The sequence below is a fragment of the Perca flavescens genome, chromosome 21 (assembly GCF_004354835.1).
Source record: "Perca flavescens isolate YP-PL-M2 chromosome 21, PFLA_1.0, whole genome shotgun sequence".
NCBI lineage: Eukaryota > Metazoa > Chordata > Actinopteri > Perciformes > Percidae > Perca > Perca flavescens.
In genome coordinates, this window is record NC_041351.1 from 790,402 (window position 1) to 814,183 (window position 23,782).

Here is a 23,782-nt window from a genome sequence, read left to right on the forward strand (position 1 = left end):
CAAAAGTGTCACCAGCAAAGCACCCCCACACCATCACACCTCCTCCTCCATGCTTCACGGTGGGAACCAGGCATGTAGAATCCATCCATCCATCCATCCATCTTCGTCCGCTTATCCGGTGTTGGGTCGGGGGGGGGGAGCAGCTCCAGCAGGGGACCCCAAACTTCCCTTTCCCGAGCCACATTAACCAGCTCCGACTGGGGGATCCCGAGGCGTTCCCAGGCCAGGTTGGAGATATAATCCCTCCACCTAGTCCTGGGTCTTCCCCGAGGCCTCCTGCCAGCTTACCAGATGCCCGAACCACCTCAACTGGAACTAGAATCCATCCGTTCACCTTTTCTGCGTCGCACAAAGACACGGCGGTTGGAACCAAAGATCTCAAATTTAGACTCATCAGACCAAAGCACAGATTTCCACTGGTCTAATGTCCATTCCTTGTGTTTCTTGGCCCAAACAAATCTCTTCTGTTTGTTGCCTCTCCTTAGCAGTGGTTTCCTAGCAGCTACTTGACCATGAAGGCCTGATTCAGTCTCCTCTTAACAGTTGTTCTAGAGATGTGTCTGCTGCTAGAACTCTGTGTGGCATTCATCTGGTCTCTAATCTGAGCTGCTGTTAACTTGTGATTTCTGAGGCTGGTGACTCGGATGAACTTATCCTCAGCAGCAGAGGTGACTCTTGGTCTTCCTTTCCTGGGGCGGTCCTCATGTGAGCCAGTTTTGTTGTAGCACTTGATGGTTTTTGCGACTGTACTTGGGGACACATTCACAGTTTTCGCAATTTTCTGGACTGACTGACCTTCATTTGTTAAAGTAATGATGGCCACTCGTTTCTCTTTACTTAGCTGATTGGTTCTTGCCATAATATGAATTCTAACAGTTGTCCAATAGGGCTGTCGGCTGTGTATCAACCTGACTTCTGCACAACACAACTGATGGTCCCAACCCCATTAATAAGGGAAATAATTCCAGTAATTAACCTTTACAAGGCACACCTGTGAAGGTAAAACCATTTCAGGTGACTACCTCATGAAGCTCATTGAGAGAACACCAAGGGTTTGCAGAGTTATCAAAAAAGCAAAGGGTGGCTACTTTGAAGAATCTAAAATATAAGACATGTTTTCAGTTATTTCACACTTTTTTGTTAAGTACATAATTCCATATGTGTTCATTCATAGTTTTGATGCCTTCAGTGAGAATCTACAATGTAAATAGTCATGAAAATAAAAAGTAAACGCATTGAATGAGAAGGTGGGTCCAAACTTTTGGCCTGTACTGTGCCTGAGAGATACCTGAAGAGGAGAATTCTTTAATTTTAAACATTTGATTTATTGATTTCTCACTTTCTGTTAAAGATAACAACCTCTGCCTTCAGTCCAGTTAAAGTGAGTCTGTCTGTCAATCTCTCTGTCTGTGTCTCTCTGTCTGTCTGTCTGTCTGTTTCTCTCTCTCTCTCTCTCTCTCTCTCTCTCTCTCTCTCTCTCTCTCTCTCTCTCTCTCTCTCTCTCTCTCTCTCTGTCTGTCTGTATAAAAGAGTCAGTCTCTGATCATTTTAGAGGCCTTACAGATAGGGCTTTGACTTTTGCCCAAAATCATCTTGAAACCTCTCACTCAAAGTGCAAAACTACACACCAGATCTCCAGAACCAGAAGCTATTTCTCAGCCTTTTACTCAGTTTTCTATTACATTAAACACTTTTTTCAAAACATTACACAATTCTCTACCTAAGACACAAAATCTTACAGGAAGTGACTTGTTTTCCTTTTCTAAACACAACCAATCAAAATGCTGCATTTATTTATCAGGGTACACACACACACACACACACACACACACACTCCTCCCATTTGCAAATGCATTATGTCATAACTGAACACTAACCAATCACTGCTTTAGTATAGGCCAATTTAGAGGTCAAAGATCAGATTACCTGTTTAGAACAATGGATGCCAACAATAGACAGAGAGACAGGGGAGGAGGAGGGAGAGACAGGAGGAGGAGGAGGAGGAGGAGAGAAGAAGAGGAAGAAGGAGAGCCATCTCTGATGAGGTCAGGGCCACACTTATTCATCATGTGATCAACCACGGATTCACCAATGAGAGAAGCCCATCTTGAGTAGCTTTACAGTGGTGTCCATACTGCATGCAACTATCTAATGACTATTTCAGCATTACTAATCTATCAGACTTTGTCTTTTGTTTTACACAAAGTGCATACAATTCCCCCCTCCCGCCCCGACACACAAGCACACACACACACACACACACACACACACACACACACACACACACACACACACACACACACACACACACACACACACACACACACACACACACACACACACACACACACACACATATTCTTTATTCTAAAAATGATACCTTTGGTTTACATATGTTTGTACTATTGTGTTCTTGTGTCATGCTACTGTAAACAACACGGTGCTACTCTTACTAACGTGATGTTTTGCCCAATCAATATTTTCTGTTTTACTATAAGGCCGCTTACACACTGCACGCGTCGCGCGAGCGTGTCAGCCGTGTGGCGTGTCCGTTTATATTTCAGCTCCCATGTTACAGTTTTTTCTGAATGCTTAAACCCTAACTGTGATTGTCATAGCACAATTTCTAAAACTATTAATACTTATAGCAAAACTAAAAGCACAAACACTGCTTTACACTGAGTTTGCAATTTTGTAACACACACTTTGCAAAACTGTAGGTACAATCCACCGCACAGCACTCTTTTTAGATAATTAGTTCACTTTGCAATCAGCCTAAGCACTATAAATAAGCCACAAGTGAGCTGTCCGTGTGGAGTACAATGGAGGGAGCAGGAAGAGTGAAAATTAGAGGAGGCCGAGGAAGAGGACGTGGAGGTGAAGAAGTAGGAGGAAGAGGAAGAGGAAGAGGACGCGGAGGTGAAGAAGTAGGAGGAAGAGGAGGAGGAGGAGGAAGAGGACGCGGAGGTGAAGAAGTAGGAGGAAGAGGAGGAGGAAGAGGACGCGGAGGTGAAGAAGTAGGAGGAAGAGGAGGAGGAGGAGGAAGAGGACGCGAAGGTGAAGAAGCGAGAGGACGACATGGACAAGGAGGTGAAGTCAGAGGAAGAGGACAAGGAGCAAGAAGAGGACGAGGAGGGGGAAGAGGAAGGGTAAGAAGAGTAAGAAATAAAATTACTGATGACATCAAAACTTTTCAGACCCCCTTAGCAACTTTTTTCACAAAAGCGACTAGGGACAAATCTTGCGACTTTCTGTAGAAAAGAAAGTCACCAGAATTGTCCAGCGAGTACGCGAGGTATTTCTCTGCTGTAGCCGCCAAAACAGTCTCTGAGGAGCAGGAGCTTTTCTAAAAGATTGCAATAAAAGTCTTTTGTTTGTTTGTTGCAATGAAGTTGCAGAAGACAGTGAAAGTTGCAAAAAAGTTTTATTTAAAAATTTATTTTTGTATAGTTTTTACTTGTTTTGGGGAGAATAATAATTAGTACTATTAATTAATTACTCTGGGCTGATATTTCCTAGGAACCTTAAAAGGCTCAGGATGCTGCAAATGTTGGTATAATATGAAAATGGCTGGTGGATTTAAGACAAATAATAATTCATTGAATAAATCAAATATGAACATATATGTCACTGTCAGTGGCTTGTTGATCTTTACATTGTTAGTTCATTTCCTATCTGGCCACATGGCAAACGTTTACAAGCAAACACATTTACAAAAATGAATGCCCATAACAGGTTCGAATATTAAGGGCTGCCTAATATTCATTGAAATATCATTATTATTTTTACATATTCAAATGATATTTGAATAACGAAGTTCGGAGTCAAAGCCCTACACTAAGATGATGAAGATGATGAAAAGAAAAGCATAAAAAAGTGTCAAAAAAGTCAAATTTTTATATATTTTATATTTATTTCCCAATAGAAGAAGGTTTTCTTATTGATTTAAATCAAACTCTTAACTCTTAACAGTTTGTATTGCTTCACCACAGAAACAAGCCCAGAGAAACAGTGAGATTTATAATGGAGTTTGGGGTAGAAATAACAAAAACAGTGAGAAAAAATTAAATTAATTGTATTAAATCATTAAAATATTGCTGAAAATACCCTTCATTATGAAAACTAGTACAGTGGCGGTTGAAGATGTGCCTGTTTGGAGCGGGCCGATTGCTTGGCCTGTGGTGTTGCTGGGTGTAGCTGTCTCCAGAACCATGGTTCCCCAAAATGACTTTGGTAAGTACAAAGTTGTCTCTTTGGTCCTTTAATGGAGGCGAGTCCCTAAAAAGTGCTGGTGTGTCAGATTTGGATGCCAACATTGTGTTAGCCAATGGCAGACACACACACACACACTCAAGGACATGTTTCCACGCATTTAAAGTTTTATCAGTTACACACACACACACACACACACACACACACACACACACACACACACACACACACACACACATACTGTTCTTACCCGTGTGATGCAGCAGCTGCTCATGTTCTTTTTTATCAGTCACTCATTTACTCATTCACATTTATGTAATGCTGTTTTTACATCCTTTAAACATTCACACACTAGTAAGGCTGCGACTTACGATTATCTTCACAGTGAATAATGTGTGGATTATTTTCTAGATGAATGGATTAGTTGTAGAAAATATTCACATTTAACAAGCTGACATCAAAGAAGTTACACTGTTTTAAAATTAATCAAACAGATTGTTTGTGTGTGTGTGTGTGTCTCTCTCTCTCTCTCACACACACACACACACACACACACACACACACAGACATCCGTGTTGTGTTTTATCATTTTGTACTTTATTAACGAGAGTTGCATTTATTTATCTTAGTTAATTTAAGTTTAAACTTTGTGAACTATGCTTGGAACTATATATTTGAATATCATGATCACATTTGTCATACTGTTTGATTAGCTGGTTAAACCAGAAATACTAAAGTCTCAGGACTGTGTGACAAAGGGACTCTTGATGAAGTGGAGATTACTAAGATAAGATCGGTTTGTTTGACCTCAGAGAATTAACAACATATCTCATAAAAAGATCACAGTAGTTGCCAGATTTCCTCCTAACTGAAGGTAAATGAGTGTAGCATCTGTCCAACTGTGACAAAACTAACTGTTGTCCAACATAACAAAGTGCTGAGATGTGTAAGTATGAATAATAAGAGTTATATACAACTAAATTGAAATAGAATACAAAGATAGAAAAGTATACCAAAGTAAATGGAGACAGAAGGTGAAATAACAGTTATCAACCCCCCTGGGGCCGACGATGTCATACACGACAGCCAACCTCACGTTCTGCACCTCACGTCATAACGACAACAAGCAGTTTGTCTGTAACATTGATGTCAGTGGCTGTCAGGTAATCTATCTGTTTAAGCTTACATTGAAAATGCTAGTGGTTAGCCTGTTGGCTAGCTGAAAAGTCTGTGTGATCTGTAAAATCAGTGTTGATACAAGCATCAGTGTTCCTTGAATGGCTTAATTAGCTTCTCTTGTATTGGTGCTCTTTTCCAGGGCATATACTACTCTCAGCTGTATTGTAGCTTTTGGGAAGAGTTATGGTTATTGTATTTAGCAGACACTTGTGTCCTAAGTGAAAAAATATGAATCTTACAATAGTTAAAATTAACAGACAGTTTTTAAAAGTTGCTAAGCCAATATTAAGTAAAACAGTAATAATAACAATAATGGCAATACAATATGAAATATCAATAATAAAAAGAATATACAAATACCATAAATATACAAATCATAACTCTAAGAAATTATTTAAGTGTAAGATCAACAGATAATTATTGAGACCCATCTTGAAGGATCCAAAACTATCACATGAACACTGAACACTAGGCAACTCAAATCATACAATGCACGCATATTTTAAGAGGACTGTCTGCAGGGAATGTGTCTGACCAATCACGGTGGGGGTGGGCCACCTGGGCTAAAAGTCCCAGTCCCACACCTGTTTCTCTGAATGAGAACCAGAGTTACTGTAAATGGAAAAAAACCCACAACTTTTCTTTGTAAGAATCAGAATAAAGCAAAGATTATTTACTGTGACATTTATGAGAGAGACAGACACACACACACACACACACACACACGCACACACACAGACACTGTTCTTACCCGTGTGAAGCAGCAGCTGCTCAGCACTGTGTGCATGAGACTACACACACACATACGTGTTATTTTTTATCAGTCACTCCCCCCCGACTGACCTGAACTATAGCAGCTACATGATTAATATTAATCTAATGCTAACCTTAACCATCATTTATGTTTGTGATCACACTTTAAATGCTGTTTTTACCTCCTTTAAATATTCACACACGTGGATTATTTTCTAGATGGATTAGTAGTAGAAAATATTCACATTTAACAGGCTGACAATGTAGATATTTTTCTTCTTGCATCTTGATGTTTCCACACACACACACACACACACGCACACACACACATACTGTTCTTACCCGTGTGAAGCATTGCTGTGTACATTAGACTACATACACACAGACATGTTATTTATTATCAGTCCCTCCCCCCGACCTGAACTATAGCAGCTACATGATTAATATAAATCTAATGCTAATCTTAACCATCATTTATGTTTGTGATCACACTTTAAATGCTGTTTTTACATCCTTTAAATATTCACACACTAGTAAGGCTGTAATTTATGATTATCTTCACAGTGAATAATGTGTGGATTATTTTCTAGATGAATGGATTAGTTGTAGAAAATATTGACATTAACAAGCTGACATCAAAGAAGTTACACTCACACACACAGACATCGGTGTTGTGTTTTATCATTTTGTTATCAGGAGAGTTGCATTTATTTATCTTAGTTAATTTACATTTTTTTTGTGAAATATGCTTGGAACTATATATTTAATATCATGATCACATTTATCATACTGTTTGATTAGCTGGTTAAACCAGAAATACTATAAGACTATAAGTCTCAGGACTACATGACAAAGGGACTCTTGATGAAGTGTGAGATTACTAAAATAGTTTGTTTGACCTCAGAGAATTAACAACATATCTCATAAAATGATCACAGCCAGATTTTGGTGAATAATGTGTGGATTATTTTCTAGATGAATGGACTAGTTGTAGAAAATATTCACATTAACAAGCTGACATCAAAGAAGTTTCACTGTTTTTAAATTAATCAAACTGATTAATTGATTAATCATTGCAGCTCTACACACTATAAATGAGTTTCTCCTTGCTTCTTGCATCTTACTGTTTCCACACACACACACACACACACACACACACACACACACACACACACACACACACACTCTCACACACACACACACTCTCTCTCTCTCTCTCTCTCTCTCTCACACACACACACACACACACACACACACAGGCCTAGTTTAATATGCATCTTCCTTGTATAAAATATATGTAGTAGGGGGTCCCTGCTCCATTACTGTTTCAGTTAAGGGGTCCTTGGTTTCCAAAACGTTAAAGACCCCTGCTTTACTCCAAAGTACAAAGTTGTCTCTTTGGTCCTTTAATGGAGGCGAGTCCCCAAAAAGTGCTGGCGTGTCCAGTGGCATATCCAGAAAATTTTTACTGGGGTGGCCAAGATGGGACACAAAGCTAGTGTGGGGTGGCCATGGCATAGCAAAGTTTAATGTGTATATGTACGCAGCCGACAGAGATTCGATTCCCAGTTTTTAAAAAGTCTTATTTTTTATTCCATTTCCACCTATCACAGTCTTCAAGTATTTCTGGTTATTTTAACATGTCTATTTTAATCAGTAATTATGTTCAGGATAGGGTACACATTTTCTAAGAGCTATTTCCTTGTAGTGGATTAACGTCCTCGTGTCTTCACAAGTTAGATTAGAGTAGCAACATCCAACTGCTCTTAACTCATCCTACAGAATAACATTTATCAGTCATCAGCTCATCATCTGTGTCACCTGTATTGTTACTTGTGTTTGATTTATTAATTGAGGCACCATCTTGTGGTTACATAAAAACAGCAATCCCGGCAACAGAACAAACCAAAATGCTTAAAGATAGGACCTTATTAAAAAGTGTATCTGTAAGCAAAAGATAAACTAAGCTTGTAAGTAAAAAAACAAAAATATTTGTTGTTCTTTATATGCTTAGTTTATGTTATTATTGAGCTTAGATATACAGTAATTTGTTGGAGATACTGGAATTTGAATTTTTTGGTTTGTTCTTTGCCAGGTGTGTTTTTATTGAACCACAAGATGGCACTTAAATTAGTAAAGCAAACAGGTAACAATACAGGTAACACAGAGGATGGCCTGATGACTGAATAATGTCATTCTATAAGATTCCTTGTGATGTATGAAAATGTGCAAAAAGTGTTTTTCAACACACAGTATTCATGTCCAAGGCCCTGATGAAGTGATAAATTGAAACGTTGGCTTTGATTCAGCATACATTAAGAAGTTTATTTAAATCAAACAGTTAAGACTTAGAATCATACATGGTTAAGATGGTTCTTCCTAAATTGACTTATGATAAATATATGTGACGGTCCTCTATGGATCAGTCTCAAAGTGTTGTGTATGTGGAGCTGCATCTGCACATGGGGAGCTGAATCAGGATGGGCATGTCGACATCACGGACAGAGACATAAACAGCCCACAGCAGTTATCAGGAGTTCTGCTTTTTATTATTTTTTACTTATTCAAAAGTATAGTGAGACATGTTTTACAATACTGTCTATTTCACAGTAAAATTAAATAAATTAAATCCTCAGCTTCTAAGGCATTTCTGCTATATAAAAATACAGTATATGAAACAGTACATTGTCGTCAACACCGGAATATGGCTCTTATAGTATAAAATGTAGTAACATACATTTGTCACATAACAAAAGTCAACATCAAATTCAATAACAATTACCTGCACATGGGGAAACCAAGCTGAATAAGGATGGGCATGACAACATCACGTCGCCTCCCTACGCCTGCGGGTTGTGGGGGGGAAAACTCTGACTGTTGTTTGTGCATATGCACCAAACAGGAGTTCGGAGTATTCGGCCTTCTTGGAGACCTTGACTGGAGTCCTGCATGGGGCGCCAGTGGGGGACTCCATTGTTCTGCTGGGGGACTTCAACACACACGTGGGCAATGATGGAGACACCTGGAGAGGCGTGATTGGGAGGAACGGCCTCCCTGATCTAAACCAGGGTGGTTGTTTGTTGTTGGACTGTGCTAGTCATGGATTGTCTATAACGAACACCATGTTCGAACATAGGGATGCTCATAAGTGTACTTGGTACCAGAGCACCCTAGGCCGAAGGTCAATGATCGATTTTGTAATCGTTTCATCTGATCTGAGGCCGTATGTTTTGGGTCAGGGGGTGGGGGAAGACTCTGGACATACCTGGTAAGCCCAAACGTGTAGTGCGGGTAAATTGGGAACGTCTGGAGGAGGCCCCTGTCCGACAGACTTTCAACTCACACCTCCGGCGGAGCTTTTCGTGCATCCCTGTGGAGGCTGGGGGCATTGAACCCGAGTGGACAATGTTCAAAGTTTCCATTGCTGAAGCTGCAGCGAGGAGCTGTGGTCTTAGGGTCTTAGGTGCCTCAAGGGGCGGTAACCCACGAACACCGTGGTGGACACCGGTGGTCAGGGAAGCCATCCGACTGAAGAAGGAGTCTTTCCGGGATATGTTATCCCGAAGGACTCCGGAGGCAGTTGCAGGGTACCGAAGGGCCCGAAGGGCTGCAGCCTCTGCCGTGAAAGAGGCAAAGCAGCGGGTGTGGGAGAAGTTTGGAGAAGACATGGAGAAGGACTTTTGGTCAGCACCAAAGTGATTCTGGAAAACTGTTCGCCACCTCAGGAGGGGGAAGCGGGGAACCATCCAAGCTGTGTACAGTAAGGATGGGACACTGTTGACCTCAACTGAGGAGGTAATAGGGCGGTGGAAGGAGCACTTTGAGGAACTCCTGAATCCGACTAATACGCCCTCTATGTTAGAGGCAGAGCTGGAGGATAACGGGGGATTGTCGTCGATTTCCCAGGTGGAAGTCACTGATGTAGTCAAACAACTCCACAGTGGCAAAGCCCCGGGGATTGATGAGATCCGTCCAGAAATGTTCAAGGCTCTGGGTGTGGAGAGGCTGTCCTGGTTGACACGACTCTTCAACATTGCGTGGGTTGCAGTTCGGTGGGCTGGGGATCTCATCGCTGCTCTTTGCAGATGATGTGGTCCTGATGGCATCATCGGCCTGTGACCTTCAGCACTCACTAGATCGGTTTGCAGCCGAGTGTGAAGCAGTTGGGATGAGGATCAGTACCTCTAAATCGGAGGCCATGGTTCTCAGCAGGAAACCGATGGAATGCCTTCTCCAGGTAGGGAATGAGTCCTTACCCCAAGTGAAGGAGTTCAAGAACCTTCGGGTTGTGTTCGCGAGTGAGGGGACAATGGAGCGGGAGATTGGTCGGAGAATCGGCGCAGCAGGTGCGGTATTACATTCAATCTATCGCACCGTTGTGACGAAAAGAGAGCTGATCCAGAAGGCAAAGCTCTCGATCTACCGGTCAGTTTTCGTTCCTACCCTCACTTATGATCATGAAGGCTGGGTCATGACCGAAAGAACGAGATCCAGGGTACAAGCGGCAGAAATGGGTTTCCTCAGGAGGGTGGCTGGCATCTCCCTTAGAGATAGGGTGAGAAGCTCAGTCATCCGTGAGGAGCTCGGAGTAGAGCCGCTGCTCCTTCGCGTCGAAAGGAGCCAGTTGAGGTGGTTCGGGCATCTGGTAAGGATGCCCCCTGGGCGCCTCCCTAGGGAGGTGTTCCAGGCACGTCCAGCTAGGAGGAGGCCTTGGGGAAGACCCAGGACTAGGTGGAGGGATTATATCTCCAACCTGGCCTGGGAACGCCTCGGGATCCCCCAGTCGGAGCTGGTTAATGTGGCTCGGGAAAGGGAAGTTTGGGGTCCCCTGCTGGAGCTGCTCCCCCCGCGACCCGATAACGGATAAGCGGACGAAGATGGATGGATGGATGAAAATGCTAACGTTCAGAGCCTCAGTACGACCATTACTGTGTTAGTTAATAATGTAAAACTGTCCCTAAATCAGTTGATCAGCTGTCATCATTGATTGACATCATTTCTCTTGTTTCTTGTGTTGACAAACTTGACCAACTACCTATCAGATCTGGGGTGGCCACAGGGGTGGCCAATGAGCATTCATGGGTGGCCCCGGCCACCCCAGGCCACCCAGAATCGCCATTGGGCGTGTCAAATTTGGGTGTCAACATTGTGTAAGCCAATGGCAGACACACACTCTCAAGGACATATTCTATCAGTGTGAAACAGCAGCTGCTCAGTAACTTATTAATCTTAACAGTACAAATAAGTGCGAGAGAGACACCAGAGTGTCCAGACACACTGACATCAGGCTCTTTATCAGATCACTTCTGCTGAAATCTGATCATGAAGGTAAGTTTACAACTTTTTATATCTGATAGTTTGGTAAACAAATTTTGAAGGGATACGCCACCGTTTGTTGAAATAGGGCTTATCCCGGTCTCCCCTAGCTGTAGATAGGTGGGCAGTGGCGGATCTACAGGGGGGCAAGGGGGGGCAGCTGACCCCCCACTGTAGGGCCTTGCCCCCCCAGCTGCCCCCCTAACTTTGGTGTTCAAAAAACTTTGCTTGTAAAAACAAACTGCCACTGTGTGCACAGGCTTCTTAAAACATTGAAACAAACAATTAATTTATATTAATTCATAATAAATAATAATTGTAGATGTAATCTTAGTCCCCTGCCCCTCAAATACTTAGCTACGTCCCTGCATCAAACGTGCACAGCGGCGTTCGCACATTCTGGCTCGCTCGCACACACACACACACACACACACACACACACACACACACACACACACACAATATGGAGTTAGAATCATGCCAAAACCTCACACACACACACAAAACGTGTTTTACTCACGCCCAACGATTCACAAACAAACTCAGTGTGGTTTGCAAATACAAAACATCATTCACAAACTAATGCATTTTGTTCTGCAAATAAGAAACCTACCTATCAAACAAATACAGTATGTTTTACACATACAAAAACGTATTTCTTCAATGACAAAAATTATCCTGCAAGTACAAACTAAAATCTTTCAAGTACAAAAAAAAATCTTTCAAGTACAAAAAAAAATCCTTCAAGTACAAAAAAAAATCCTTCAAGTACAAAACAAATTCTACAAGTACGGAAAAAAAAATCCTTCAAGTACAAAAAAAAAATCCTACAAGTACAAAACAAATTCTACAAGTATGGAAAAAGAAATCCTTCAAGTACAAAAAAAAATCCTTCAAGTACAAAACAAATTCTACAAGTACGGAAAAAAAAATCCTTCAAGTACAAAACAAATTCTACAAGTACAAAACTGTCACGTGACTTTTGGCACAAACTTTCCCCCTTGCTGATCCACACACAAATGCCCTCAGATCCACACACAAATGCAGGTACATTTTCTAACAAATGTCCTGAAATTCGCACTCCAAAACCAAAATAATATTATTAAAGTAAAGAAATGCATACTATGATAATATCTACATATATGTTGCTAGTTGTAGTATTATAGTTAAAAAAATATCAAAACAACAAAGCAGCTTCCCTGGCCAAAATAGACCGAAATAATAACATTAAAAGAAATACAATTAAACCATGATAAGATCTGGTGAATAAATGTTGATTAAAACAGCGTTTATTGGGCTAAAAATACCAATAACAGCAAAGCTGTATACAGCTTCTCTGTACAGAAATAAACGTGCTGTGATCAGGGAATCTGTGCGTAGACCACGGATGATGATGTCATTGACCTACATTGAAAAGGAGGTGTAGAGGGCTGTGGGTGGCTGGCGTGAGACCAGTGGAGGTGTCGGTAAGAACAGTTCTTGTCCAATCACTTTCAATTCCACAATTCTTTTATTCCAAGCATTATCAAGAAGACAGGTTACATGTTTGTATGGTTACGTGTTTGGGTGTGTGGTTTATAGAGCCATAACGCACACAAGGCAGGAAACACAGCATGTCCAGCATCAAAGATCCTCCATGTGGTTTTGAACAAACATACATGCATCGCATCCGTGGGCCCGGCACAGAATTTTTGGCGAATCTGTGAAAGTGCCACAGTTTTTGAGTTAAGGGGCCGTGTTCATTTCACAGAACTCTGTGAGATCGGCAGCCTGTAGGCTACTACGAAGCAAGATCACCATGCTGGATGTCTTCAGTTACCCGGCTTCACCTAACCTAACAACCGGGGTCCTGCATAACCTGTGTCACGACGCTGGTTATAGTGACACAGTGATGGTAACGGTGGATCAGTTGTTACCGGGTACAATCACCGTGGTAACTTATTCTGAACACCTAACCTGGTCGGGAGCAGGTTAAGTTGGAGATCAGAGATCAACCGATGTAAAAGCACCGCATAGGCCTACTGACCAGTCAATAGACTACTCGATTGATAACGCCGTCACTGTTCTTAGAAGATCAGGTGGAGCCCGGGGGGAGAGAGAGAGAGAGAGAGAGAGAGAGAGAGAGAGAGAGATGCGCTCATAAAAGTTAAAACCTTTAGAGACAAAAAACCCTGTTAACATTCCCTGATGGGTATTTTTATTAAATATATAGGCTAGATTTTAATGGGAGGGAATTGCATATCCGCTTGTTGAGCCGTGTGTCGCCAATGCGCACATCGTTTTGAATTATGTTATTATATATTTTATTTGCTCTCATGATCGCTTCCACTGCCAGGGTTGCAACTGATCATATAATAGGCGAAAGCAACGACAGTTTATGAAAAGCACAAGTATAATTATGGTCAGATATTGTGCCTGACTGATGGGGAAGTGATATTGATAAGCCATGTGATTTAGGCCTACGCATCTAGGCTACAGCGTCCGCTATTCTTTTTTTGCCAGCTTTCCTTCCTGTTTTAGGAAGCAGCGAGTGTATTGTGGTTGTTAGGTTAGGTGAAGCCGGGTAACTGAAGACATCCAGCATGGTGATCTTGCTTCGTAGTAGCCTACAGGCTGCCGGTCTCACAGAGTTCTGTGAAATGAACACGGCCCCTTAACTCTAAAACTGTGGCACTTTCACAGATTCGCCGAAAATTCTGTGACGGGCCCACGGATGCAATGCATGTATGTTTGTTCAAAACCACATGGAGGATCTTTGATGCTGGACATGCTGTGTTTCCTGCCTTGTGTGCGTTATGGCTCTATAAACCACACACCCAAACACGTAACCATACAAACATGTAACCTGTCTTCTTGATAATGCTTGGAATAAAAGAATTGTGGAATTGAAAGTGATTGGACAAGAACTGTTCTTACCGACACCTCCACTGGTCTCACGCCAGCCACCCACAGCCCTCTACACCTCCTTTTCAATGTAGGTCAATGACATCATCATCCGTGGTCTACGCACAGATTCCCTGATCACAGCACGTTTATTTCTGTACAGAGAAGCTGGATACAGCTTTGCTGTTATTGGTATTTTTAGACCAATAACCGCTGTTTTAATCAACATTTATTCACCAGATCTTATCATGGTTTAATTGTATTTCTTTTAATGTTATTATTTAGGTCTATTTTGGCCAGGGAAGCTGCTTTGTTGTTTTGATATTTTTTAAACTATAATACTACAACTAGCAACATATATGTAGATATTATCATAGTATGCATTTCTTTACTTTAATAATATTATTTTGGTCTTATTACTGGTGAAATATTACAGTAGGCTGTAAGACAGAACACAATATGACCAGAGTTGGGCGCATGCAAAGCCGATTTCCCACAATGCAATGCCGGCATTCATTTCAGAGAATCAGACAACGATCAGCGGGTCTTTAAAGAAATCCGGGTGTATATATCTATGGTCCTGGTAGGCTTAAATTTACTTAACAGCGCCACCTGCTGTTGTGGAGTGCGACTTTCAGGACATTTGTTAGAAAATGTACCTGCATTTGTGTGTGGATCTGAGGGCATTTGTGTGTGGATCAGCAAGGGGGAAAGTTAGTGCCAAAAGTCACGTGACAGTTTTGTACTTGTAGAATTTGTTTTGTACTTGAAGGATTTTTTTTGTACTTGAAGGATTTTTTTTTCCGTACTTGTAGGATTTGTTTTGTTCTTGAAGGATTTTTTTTTGTACTTGAAGGATTTTTTTTTCCGTACTATTAGAATTTGTTTTGTACTTGAAGGATTTTTTTTTGTACTTGAAGGATTTTTTTTTGTACTTGAAAGATTTTTTTTTGTACTTGAAAGATTTTAGTTTGTACTTGCAGGATATTTTTTGTCATTAAAGAAATTTGTTTGTATGTGTAAAACATACATTATTTGTTTGATAGGTAGGTTTCTTATTTGCAGAACAAAATGCATTAGTTTGTTAATTATGTTTTGTATTTGCAAACCACACCGAGTTTGTTTGTGAATCGTTGGGCGTGAGTAAAACACGTTTTGTGTGTGTGTGTGTGTGTGTGTGTGTGTGTGTGTGTGTGTGTGTGTGTGTGTGTGTGTGAGGTTTTGGCATGATTCTAACTCCATACACCACACACACACACACACACACAGCGAGTCTGCTGCGGGGCGGTGGCCCTGCATCCCGGCAAAGACTGGAGCGACCGAGCCGAAAGGAAGTTTTTCCTCGCCACTGTTGCACCAAATGCTTGCTCTTTGGAGAATTGTTGGGTCTTTGTAACTTAAAGGGTGTGGTCTAGACCTACTCTATCTGTAAAGTGTCTTGAGAAGAGTGAACTGTTGTTGTATATGTAAATATTTACATATCTAACCCTATAACATATACAACAGAATGGAAATAGCCAAAAACTGAAAACACGTCATGTCACGACATGTTATATTACTGTACTGCAATTGATATGTAAGGAGAATATAAACCAACCATATGGTCCAGGGGTAACTGCAGCCTCCCTTCCTCTCTGTCATCTTCATCTGCCTCCTCCTGATCACTCTCTGCCTCTGTCCCTCTCTCTGAACCTGCAGCCTCCTCTGGTCTTCTCCTGCTCTGACCTGCCTGCTCTCTCCAGTTTCCTGTCTTCTCCTTCTTCATTTCCCTCCTCCTCTTCCTCCTGTGCACGTCTCAGGATTTTCTTGGCTGGCAATATCCCCACTTTTAGTCTTCAGCTAATATCTCCAGCTACTCTGGCCTGCAAAAGTCAAGATGTGAAAAGCTCTTGTTATTCTTCTATTCCATTACACTGTATGGCCCTGTAGCTAATATAAGTAGCCTAAAGAACATAACATCAGACAAGATTTATTACATGCACACATCAGTTATGTTTAGACTAGGCTTCTTAACCCCGTTGTATTTGTTGTTTTCCCAGTTTGACAGTAAAGGATGTCGCCTGGTTTAATTTGTGCAGCCGTATTGCCGTGATATGTGAGAGGAAGTGGATTTTATAATACTCCATAACTAATCATATACATATGATCGGTCTCAGCAACCACTGTGTAGTGTGTTGTAACGTAACGCCACTGAAACGGCGACCCTCTGTAAACGTTATGAATTCAAACATGCCAGTTTGTAATATTTTGTATTATGCTCTTGTCTTTACTGAAATCAAACTAATCAAACAGCAGAATGCGCTTACAAACCACGAGGGAGCGATTTGACTTTTGGCTAACAGACGCGCTGTTGTTGATGCTGACTCGCCTTTAGCAGACATTACATTTATTACAAATTTAACTTTACATGAAACGTGTGTTTTAACTTCACCTGGGGAAACTGACTTCACTTTCAGAGGCTCGGCTCGGTCGCTCCAGTCTTTGCCGGGATGCAGGGCCACCGCCCCGCAGCAGACTCGCTGTGTGCGAGCCAGAATGTCCGAACGCCGCTGTGCACGTTTGATGCAGGGACGTAGCTAAGTATTTGAGGGGCAGGGGACTAAGATTACATCTACAATTATTATTCATTATGAATTAATATAAATTAATTGTTTGTTTCAATGTTTTAAGAAGCCTGTGCACATAGTGGCAGTTTGTTTTTACAAGCAAAGTTTTTTGAACACCAAAGTTAGGGGGGCAGCTGCTGGCATCGTTTGTATATTAACGATTCTGATTCCAATTCTGATTCTTCCTTTCGATTCCGGTTCTCATCAATTCTCGATTCCGATTATTTGAGAGGTGGAGTTGAAACAGGTAACATGCTTATTTCACAAATAAGAGGAAAGTTTTATTTTTATTCAATGGTGGTTTGCAGTTTTACAGCTTTTACAATGTAAAATAAAGCCACACTAGAGCGCCACTTACTGTGCTCCAAGGCTGCAACACAACAAGCGCCTGGCCACTGCGGAAACCAAAACTTGCACGTGTTAAATTTGGAACCCATGATCAGATTTGAAACCAAATCCGAAACCAAAACGATTCCAAACGATTCCAATAAAAAAACAATTCCGATGGAATCATAATTTTTGAAATGATTCCAAGTAAGAATCGGTTCTCAATGCCCAACCCTATTAATGGCCCCAGCTTGCTTTACAGAGTATTCTAGCTGTGCATGAGAGCGATACCAACTGAATAAACTAAATGAAAACATCTGTTCTGTTCCAGCTGGTTTCAGTCGTCCTGGTCCTGCTGGCTCCACTGTTGACCAGCTGCTTCCCTCTCGTTCTGCCGTTAGACTGCGGTGACATTTACCACAATGACAACAGCCGACCCAGTGGAGTGTACACCATCTATCCCATCGGAGTAACGTCTGCTGTCCAGGTACACTTCATCCTCTCTGGGACGCAGGTTGAACTTCAAATCAGGGCTTGGTATCGCTTATGATTTCACAATTACATTTTTTTTATTTTTTATTATGATTTACAATGTCCTGATTCAATTATATTTAGGGCCTGGGGGCCAACAGCAGCAAAGGCTCTATTAAAACTGAAGGAATTATTATTATTTTCTGCAAATAAATCACCTTTTTGAGGGGCTTAACATATTCAAAAACTCACCAAAATTGGCGTTCGCATCAAGTCTGGTGAAAATGTACGTATTTTAAGGGTTTCGGGAATAGCGCCCCCTACAAAGTAAAACAAATGAGCCCCTGCAGTGCGTTTAACGTAGACTCACGAAACTTGGTACAAAAGACGTCATTGGAGCCATACCCTAAACCCAACAGGAAGTCCGCCATTTTGATTTCAAAGTTCGAAATTTGTGCGATTTTGGCCATTTCCACATGTTGTACTTTAACAAACTCCTCCTAGAAATTTCATCTGATCAACGTCAAATTCAGTCTGTGCCATCATAAGATGTTAAAGATGAAAAGTTGTTAAAAGAAAAACTTTTTGTCATAGGGCGTGGCCGTGGCGGGGCAGCCATTTTGTGCATTTCGCTATCAAAACAGGAAGTGGGTGTAACTTGAGTGTACATTGTCCAATTGGCTCGAAACTTTTCAGGATTCATAAGAGTCCAACGCTGAGGACAAATAAAGGCCGATATTTACTTAAAGTTATAGCGCCCTCTAGTGGCAACAGGAAGTAGGCCTAAAAGTCAAGGTGCTATACGAACTCCTCCTAGAGATTTCATCTGATGGACTTCAAACTTGGTCTGTACCATCCCAACACCTTAACGATGAAAAGTTATTAAAAGAAAAACTTTTCGTCAGACGGTGTGGGCGTGGCATGGCGGCCATTTTGAGTGTTTAGCAATGAACGAGAAAGTGGCTGTAACTACAGTAAACATTTTCGTATCTGCTTGAAATTTCACAGACTCAACAAGGGCCTGAGGACATATATAGGCCAATATTGACTTTTGGTCACAGCGCTCCCCGCTGGCAACAAGAAATCTACCTTATATGACAAACATCATCCGATTTACATGAAACTTATAATGTGTGGTTTACACGTGATACTGAACCAGCTATAATATAACCACGCCCACTTACTCAGGCCACGCCCCCTTTCATAACATTTCAACCGTTTAAGGTAGAGTCTTGTGTGAGGTGTCATTGAACTCAGCAGATAGTTCCTTCTTCATTGGTGATGGTTTGGCCCGCCCCCTATGCTTAAGCCACGCCCCCTTTCATAGCATTTCAACCATTTAAGGTATACCTTTGTGTGAGGTATCATTGAACTCAGCTGACGGTTCCTTATTTATTGACTGGCGGTTTGGCCCGCCCCCTATACTTTGGCCACGCCCCCTTCCACAGCTAATGAACTATATGACGTAGAGTCTTGTGTGAGGTATCGTTGAACTCGGCAGGGAGTTCCCTGTTCATTGGTGATGATTTGCGGTGTCTGAGTGCCGCGCAAATGCACGGTCGCAAGGAGCGGCGTCCAGCTGGAACCCCGATGATTGCAAAGGCGCGAGGGCCCATCCATCGCTGCTTGCAGCTTTAATTCTGATTTGATATCAGTCAGTTTAGGGAAATTACCAGTTTATCTTTTATATAAAAGAGATTCTCAGAGAACCTCTGCTGTAAATTGTGAAAGCAAGAAGCAATGCTCACCCAGTTTTTTTTAATGCACCAGGTTAATTTTTACATTAAGAAATGACCCTCAAAAAGTTTGTTTAATGTAATTGAACTGAACAGGACTAATAACAGGGGCGGAGCTAGACTCTCAGCACAGTGAGGGCAGAGCTTCATCACGGGGCCCCCTGCCACCAAGTGATTTGTTAAAAAAACTTCTAAAATAAATTTATGTTTTTAATGTGTCACTTGTTGAGCCAAGTTAGTCCAATAAAACACAAAGAAAAGCCACATTGTCAGACAATTTGTATTAAGGAACAAAGAAAACAGCTTTCCAGTCAAGTTAAAATGTTTCAGCACCAAAGACAGCTCGGGGAGCAACAGTGTTGGTGCTAAACAGGCCAACAAATACTGTTAAATAAAAAAATATAGGCTATGTTGTCTCCTATGTGTTCATTCTGGTTGGGTGTGTGAAGTATTAGAACTTATTCTGAGATTTAAGTACATTTCAATACAGTTTAAAAAGATCACATTAACTAATACCTGTGTTTGTGTGTAGGTGTACTGTGACATGGATTCAGAAGGAGGACGGTGGACGGTGAGTATTTTAAAGATGCAGTAGGTAAGCCTTATAAAACTAACTTTCTGTGATATTTGCTGAAACTGACCCTATGTTCGAGTAGAACTACATGAAGCAGGTAATATAAACAAAATCCGGCTCCTCTGGCTCCACCTACAGCCTGTAGTGCAATTTGCAAAAATCCACCACTCCCTGTCCAGATGCACCAATCAGGGCCAAGAGGGGTGTCTAACTGCAGATATATTGTGTGTTTATCTAGTTAAGCCCCCTTCCTGTCCCCCCCAGGTTTTTCAGAGGAGGATGGATGGCATGGTGAACTTCTACAGGGGCTGGGATCAATACAAGACCGGCTTTGGTATCGCTGCTGGAGAGTACTGGCTCGGTGAGAAATAAAACCAAACCGACAGTCATGACTTCATGAAACTGTTTCTAAATGTTAATGTTTGTTTTCAGGTCTCGAGTCTCTCTACCACCTGACTCAGAGGAAAAGGTACGAGCTGCTGGTCGACATGGAGGACTTTGAAGGAAACAAAGCCTTCGCTCGTTACTCCTCATTCTCCATCGACGCTGAGTCCTCCGGATACACACTGCATGTTTCTGGATTCACTGATGGAGGAGCAGGTGAGGTTTCCACATTAAGGACGAGAATTTCAGCCATTAATGTTGTGGAGTGTGACATTGGTTTATGCTACACACTTGTCACTAAACAAATAAACAAAGAGTTAAACGAGTTGAGACAGACAGGCAGAACAGGGTTCTCTATGCCCTAGTGTCTGACAGACAGGCTTGAGGTTGTAAGGCAACTTTAAGTTTCTATTAGGGTTAGAATGAATTTGGAAAGTCCAATATAATTTGAATATAAAAAAAATAAATACTATTCAAATGTGATTTTTTTTTGTAAATAGGTTGGCTAACCTTAGCAAATGTCCATCTTACATATTCAAATATTATTTGAATATTAAAAAAATGAAATTCGAATGGAATTATAGAGGAAGACTGACAGCTCTAGCTTCTATACGGGTAGCACATTTCAGTAAAAAGGCAATTCAAAAAGCTTTACAAAAAAATTTTTTTATGAAAAATAAATATTAAAAAGTCTAAAATAGAATAAGATACAAAGAATATATTTACAGTGTAGTTAAGAAATGAATACATATTTGATTTAATAGGTTGTAGGGATGGGAGAGAGAGGGGTTTATTTTGTGTGGATTGTAAAATGTTTTTAATAAATAAAAAAAATGTTCAGAGTAAAGAGGATGAATAGGTTTGGAATTATTTTTACATCTGAAATGTTTATTCTATTATGGATTGATGGTAAGGGGGAAGTACCAAAAAATGTGTTATAGCTGACTGAGTGTATTTAGAGTAAAAAAAATATATATTATTATTAGTTGTATCATAATGTTCTGATTATACACTTGTGTTTCTGAAGGAGACTCCCTGAAAGGTTACAACGGACAGAAGTTCTCCACCTTTGACAAAGACCAGGACTCTGATGATGCTAGGAACTGTGCCAGATCACACCTGGGGGCGTTCTGGTACAACAGATGTTACAATGCCAATCCGAATGGCGTTTATCGTTGGGGGGCTGACAGCACTCTCTCTCGTGTTGGAGTGGAGTGGTATGGTTTTAAAGGTTATGACTACTCCCTGAAGGCCATCAGCATGAAGATCCGTCCTGTGCAGTAGCTCTCCACAAGAAAAGCACAAGAAAACCAACTGATGTCTGTAAATCTTGTTACCATCTGTGATGGTTTAAAGCAGTCGCAGCTCGCTGTAACGTGGAACAAAAGTCAGATGTGTCTCTAGCTGGGCGGCTATAGTAAATTACAATAAAAAAGGGAGAAATTTAAAATAAAAACCCTTTAAACTAAATTTAGTGTTAGTTTTTTATTTGAAATTTAACTTTTTCATCTTTTTCTTTGCTCTTTAAAAATCCTTTTCAGACACACACACACAGACACACACACACACACACACACACACACATATTTCTTCAAACGACCACATCAATCGTTTGTCTCAACCTTTAGACACATTGATTAATTTTGGTTTAAGCAACAAAAGTGCTTGATTATGTAAATGTAACTATCATGTGACCGGTGGTCGCCTTATTTCGTAAGAAATCAAACAAACCAATTCGTGAGAATGCATTGTTGCACACAAAGTGTACAGAAGCCAGGGACCTGACCCGAGCATTTAAGTGGTCAAAGGGTGAAAGTGTAATGGAAACATACCAAGAATAAATTACAGTTGAATAGGGAGGTACCGAAAAAAGGAACCTGTCCTAAGACTGAACTTATGTCCTGGTTCAACCCAGATTTGATCCGTCTTGCACAAGTGTTTCCAAGGATACATGGAGTTGTTTTTCCTTTAAAATGACCAGATAATCCTTATACTTCATGCATTGCAATCTAACCGTGATAAATGTATGTTACCTGGGCAGATTACAGAAGTACAACTTTGAAACTAAACGCATACTCACAAACTGGTTCATACAATATTGCACGAAATACACCAATTCGTATGATATCCAATGAAATCAGGCAACACGCCAGCTGCAGAGCTCTGTCAGCCGTCGGGTCGCATCAGTGGCCAGTGCTAGTTGAGTTTAGCCGACAAAAGGTGACTGTGAGACTAAAGTGGTAGCAGCTAGCTGTAGCTGTTTGCAGGTTCGGTAAACATTTCCATGGTAACGGCAAGCTCCACCAATCAGAGTCACTGCTTTTACTCTTTGGATTGTAGGTAATGTAGTACTTCTCCACATAGTCATGGGTGTCAGAACCATTGTATGATCACTTGGTACACTCCACTTGGCTCAGAGTCCATATAAATTAAACTCCATTCTGTATATTCACTACTCATGCCGGCTGCTGCTCTCCCGCGACACAGCAAGGTAAACAAAGCATCTTGGCATATGTGCTGCTCAGGCTGTGAACTCGCATACTGTCACTTAACAAGCTGGGATTTAAGTGAATGTTGATAATTTTTTCGCCTGTTGCTTTTAAAAGCATCATGTACAGTAGTCTTTGTTGCAGTATTGAATTACAGTTGCACTAGTTTCATGTCCAGCCCTTCTTCCACAGCACTGCAGAGGAAATGCTGTGGATCGGAGAAAAACGTGCTCTGGTTTATTGGCATTTCGTTAAACCAAACCCAGTGCTAACCAATCACGGTGCTAAGCGGCAGATGTAGCCATGGTGCCTCTGCTAAATAGCTTCGGGAAGGAACTTGTTTTGGTGGAACGTGGACGTTCAAAAGTAGTTTTAGTCGTGCAACAGAAACCTCAGATTGGACAGATAGTCTAGCTAGCTGTCTGGATTTACCCTGCAGAGATCTGAGGAGCAGTTAACCATAGTTAACACAAAGAAAGTGGAAGAGGACGGACATCCGGACGAAATGAGGGACATCCGGCAGAATTTCTTGTGACACCGGAGCAATCCCGGAAGGGGAACGTCATCGATATAGATTAGTGTTGCACTTTCACTAAGTTGTTATAACGTTAACAGTCATCTGATGTTTTTGCTAGGTGAACTAGTTAGTAACAGTCAATCAACCAGTGTTAGCAGCTCTTTGAATCCAACACAGGCAGTATACTGATCGTTAGGGCTTGGTATCGTTTAGCAATACCTTTACCTGATCAACTGAAATAACTCAATCAAAACTCCTCCAGTCAAACGGTACATGCATTTGATTATCACTGTATCTAGATCTACAAAAAAAATTGTTTTGTTTTGTTTGCAACC

At 41.2% G+C, this 23,782-nt stretch overlaps 1 protein-coding gene across 1 annotated transcript; it reads left to right on the forward strand.

The window, feature by feature from the left end:
• Positions 1-3,078: 3,078 nt before the first annotated feature.
• LOC114548503 (microfibril-associated glycoprotein 4-like) lies at positions 3,079-21,740 on the forward strand. The gene is made up of 7 exons (XM_028568481.1): positions 3,079-3,149; positions 3,993-4,011; positions 17,608-17,763; positions 20,016-20,054; positions 20,322-20,418; positions 20,490-20,657; positions 21,469-21,740. Exons 1-7 carry the CDS (start codon positions 3,079-3,081, stop codon positions 21,723-21,725), a joined length of 807 nt encoding a protein of 268 aa, XP_028424282.1. The 3' UTR covers positions 21,726-21,740.
• Positions 21,741-23,782: the final 2,042 nt, after the last annotated feature.

Excerpts from the sequence above, each read along its gene's own strand:
- LOC114548503 (XM_028568481.1), top strand. The coding sequence starts at position 3,079 with ATGGACAAGGAGGTGAAGTCAGAGGAAGAGGACAAGGAGCAAGAAGAG. Across the intron at positions 17,764-20,015 it reads GAGTAACGTCTGCTGTCCAG|GTGTACTGTGACATGGATTC; the intron begins GTACACTTCATC and ends GTTTGTGTGTAG. Across the intron at positions 20,055-20,321 it reads CAGAAGGAGGACGGTGGACG|GTTTTTCAGAGGAGGATGGA; the intron begins GTGAGTATTTTA and ends TGTCCCCCCCAG.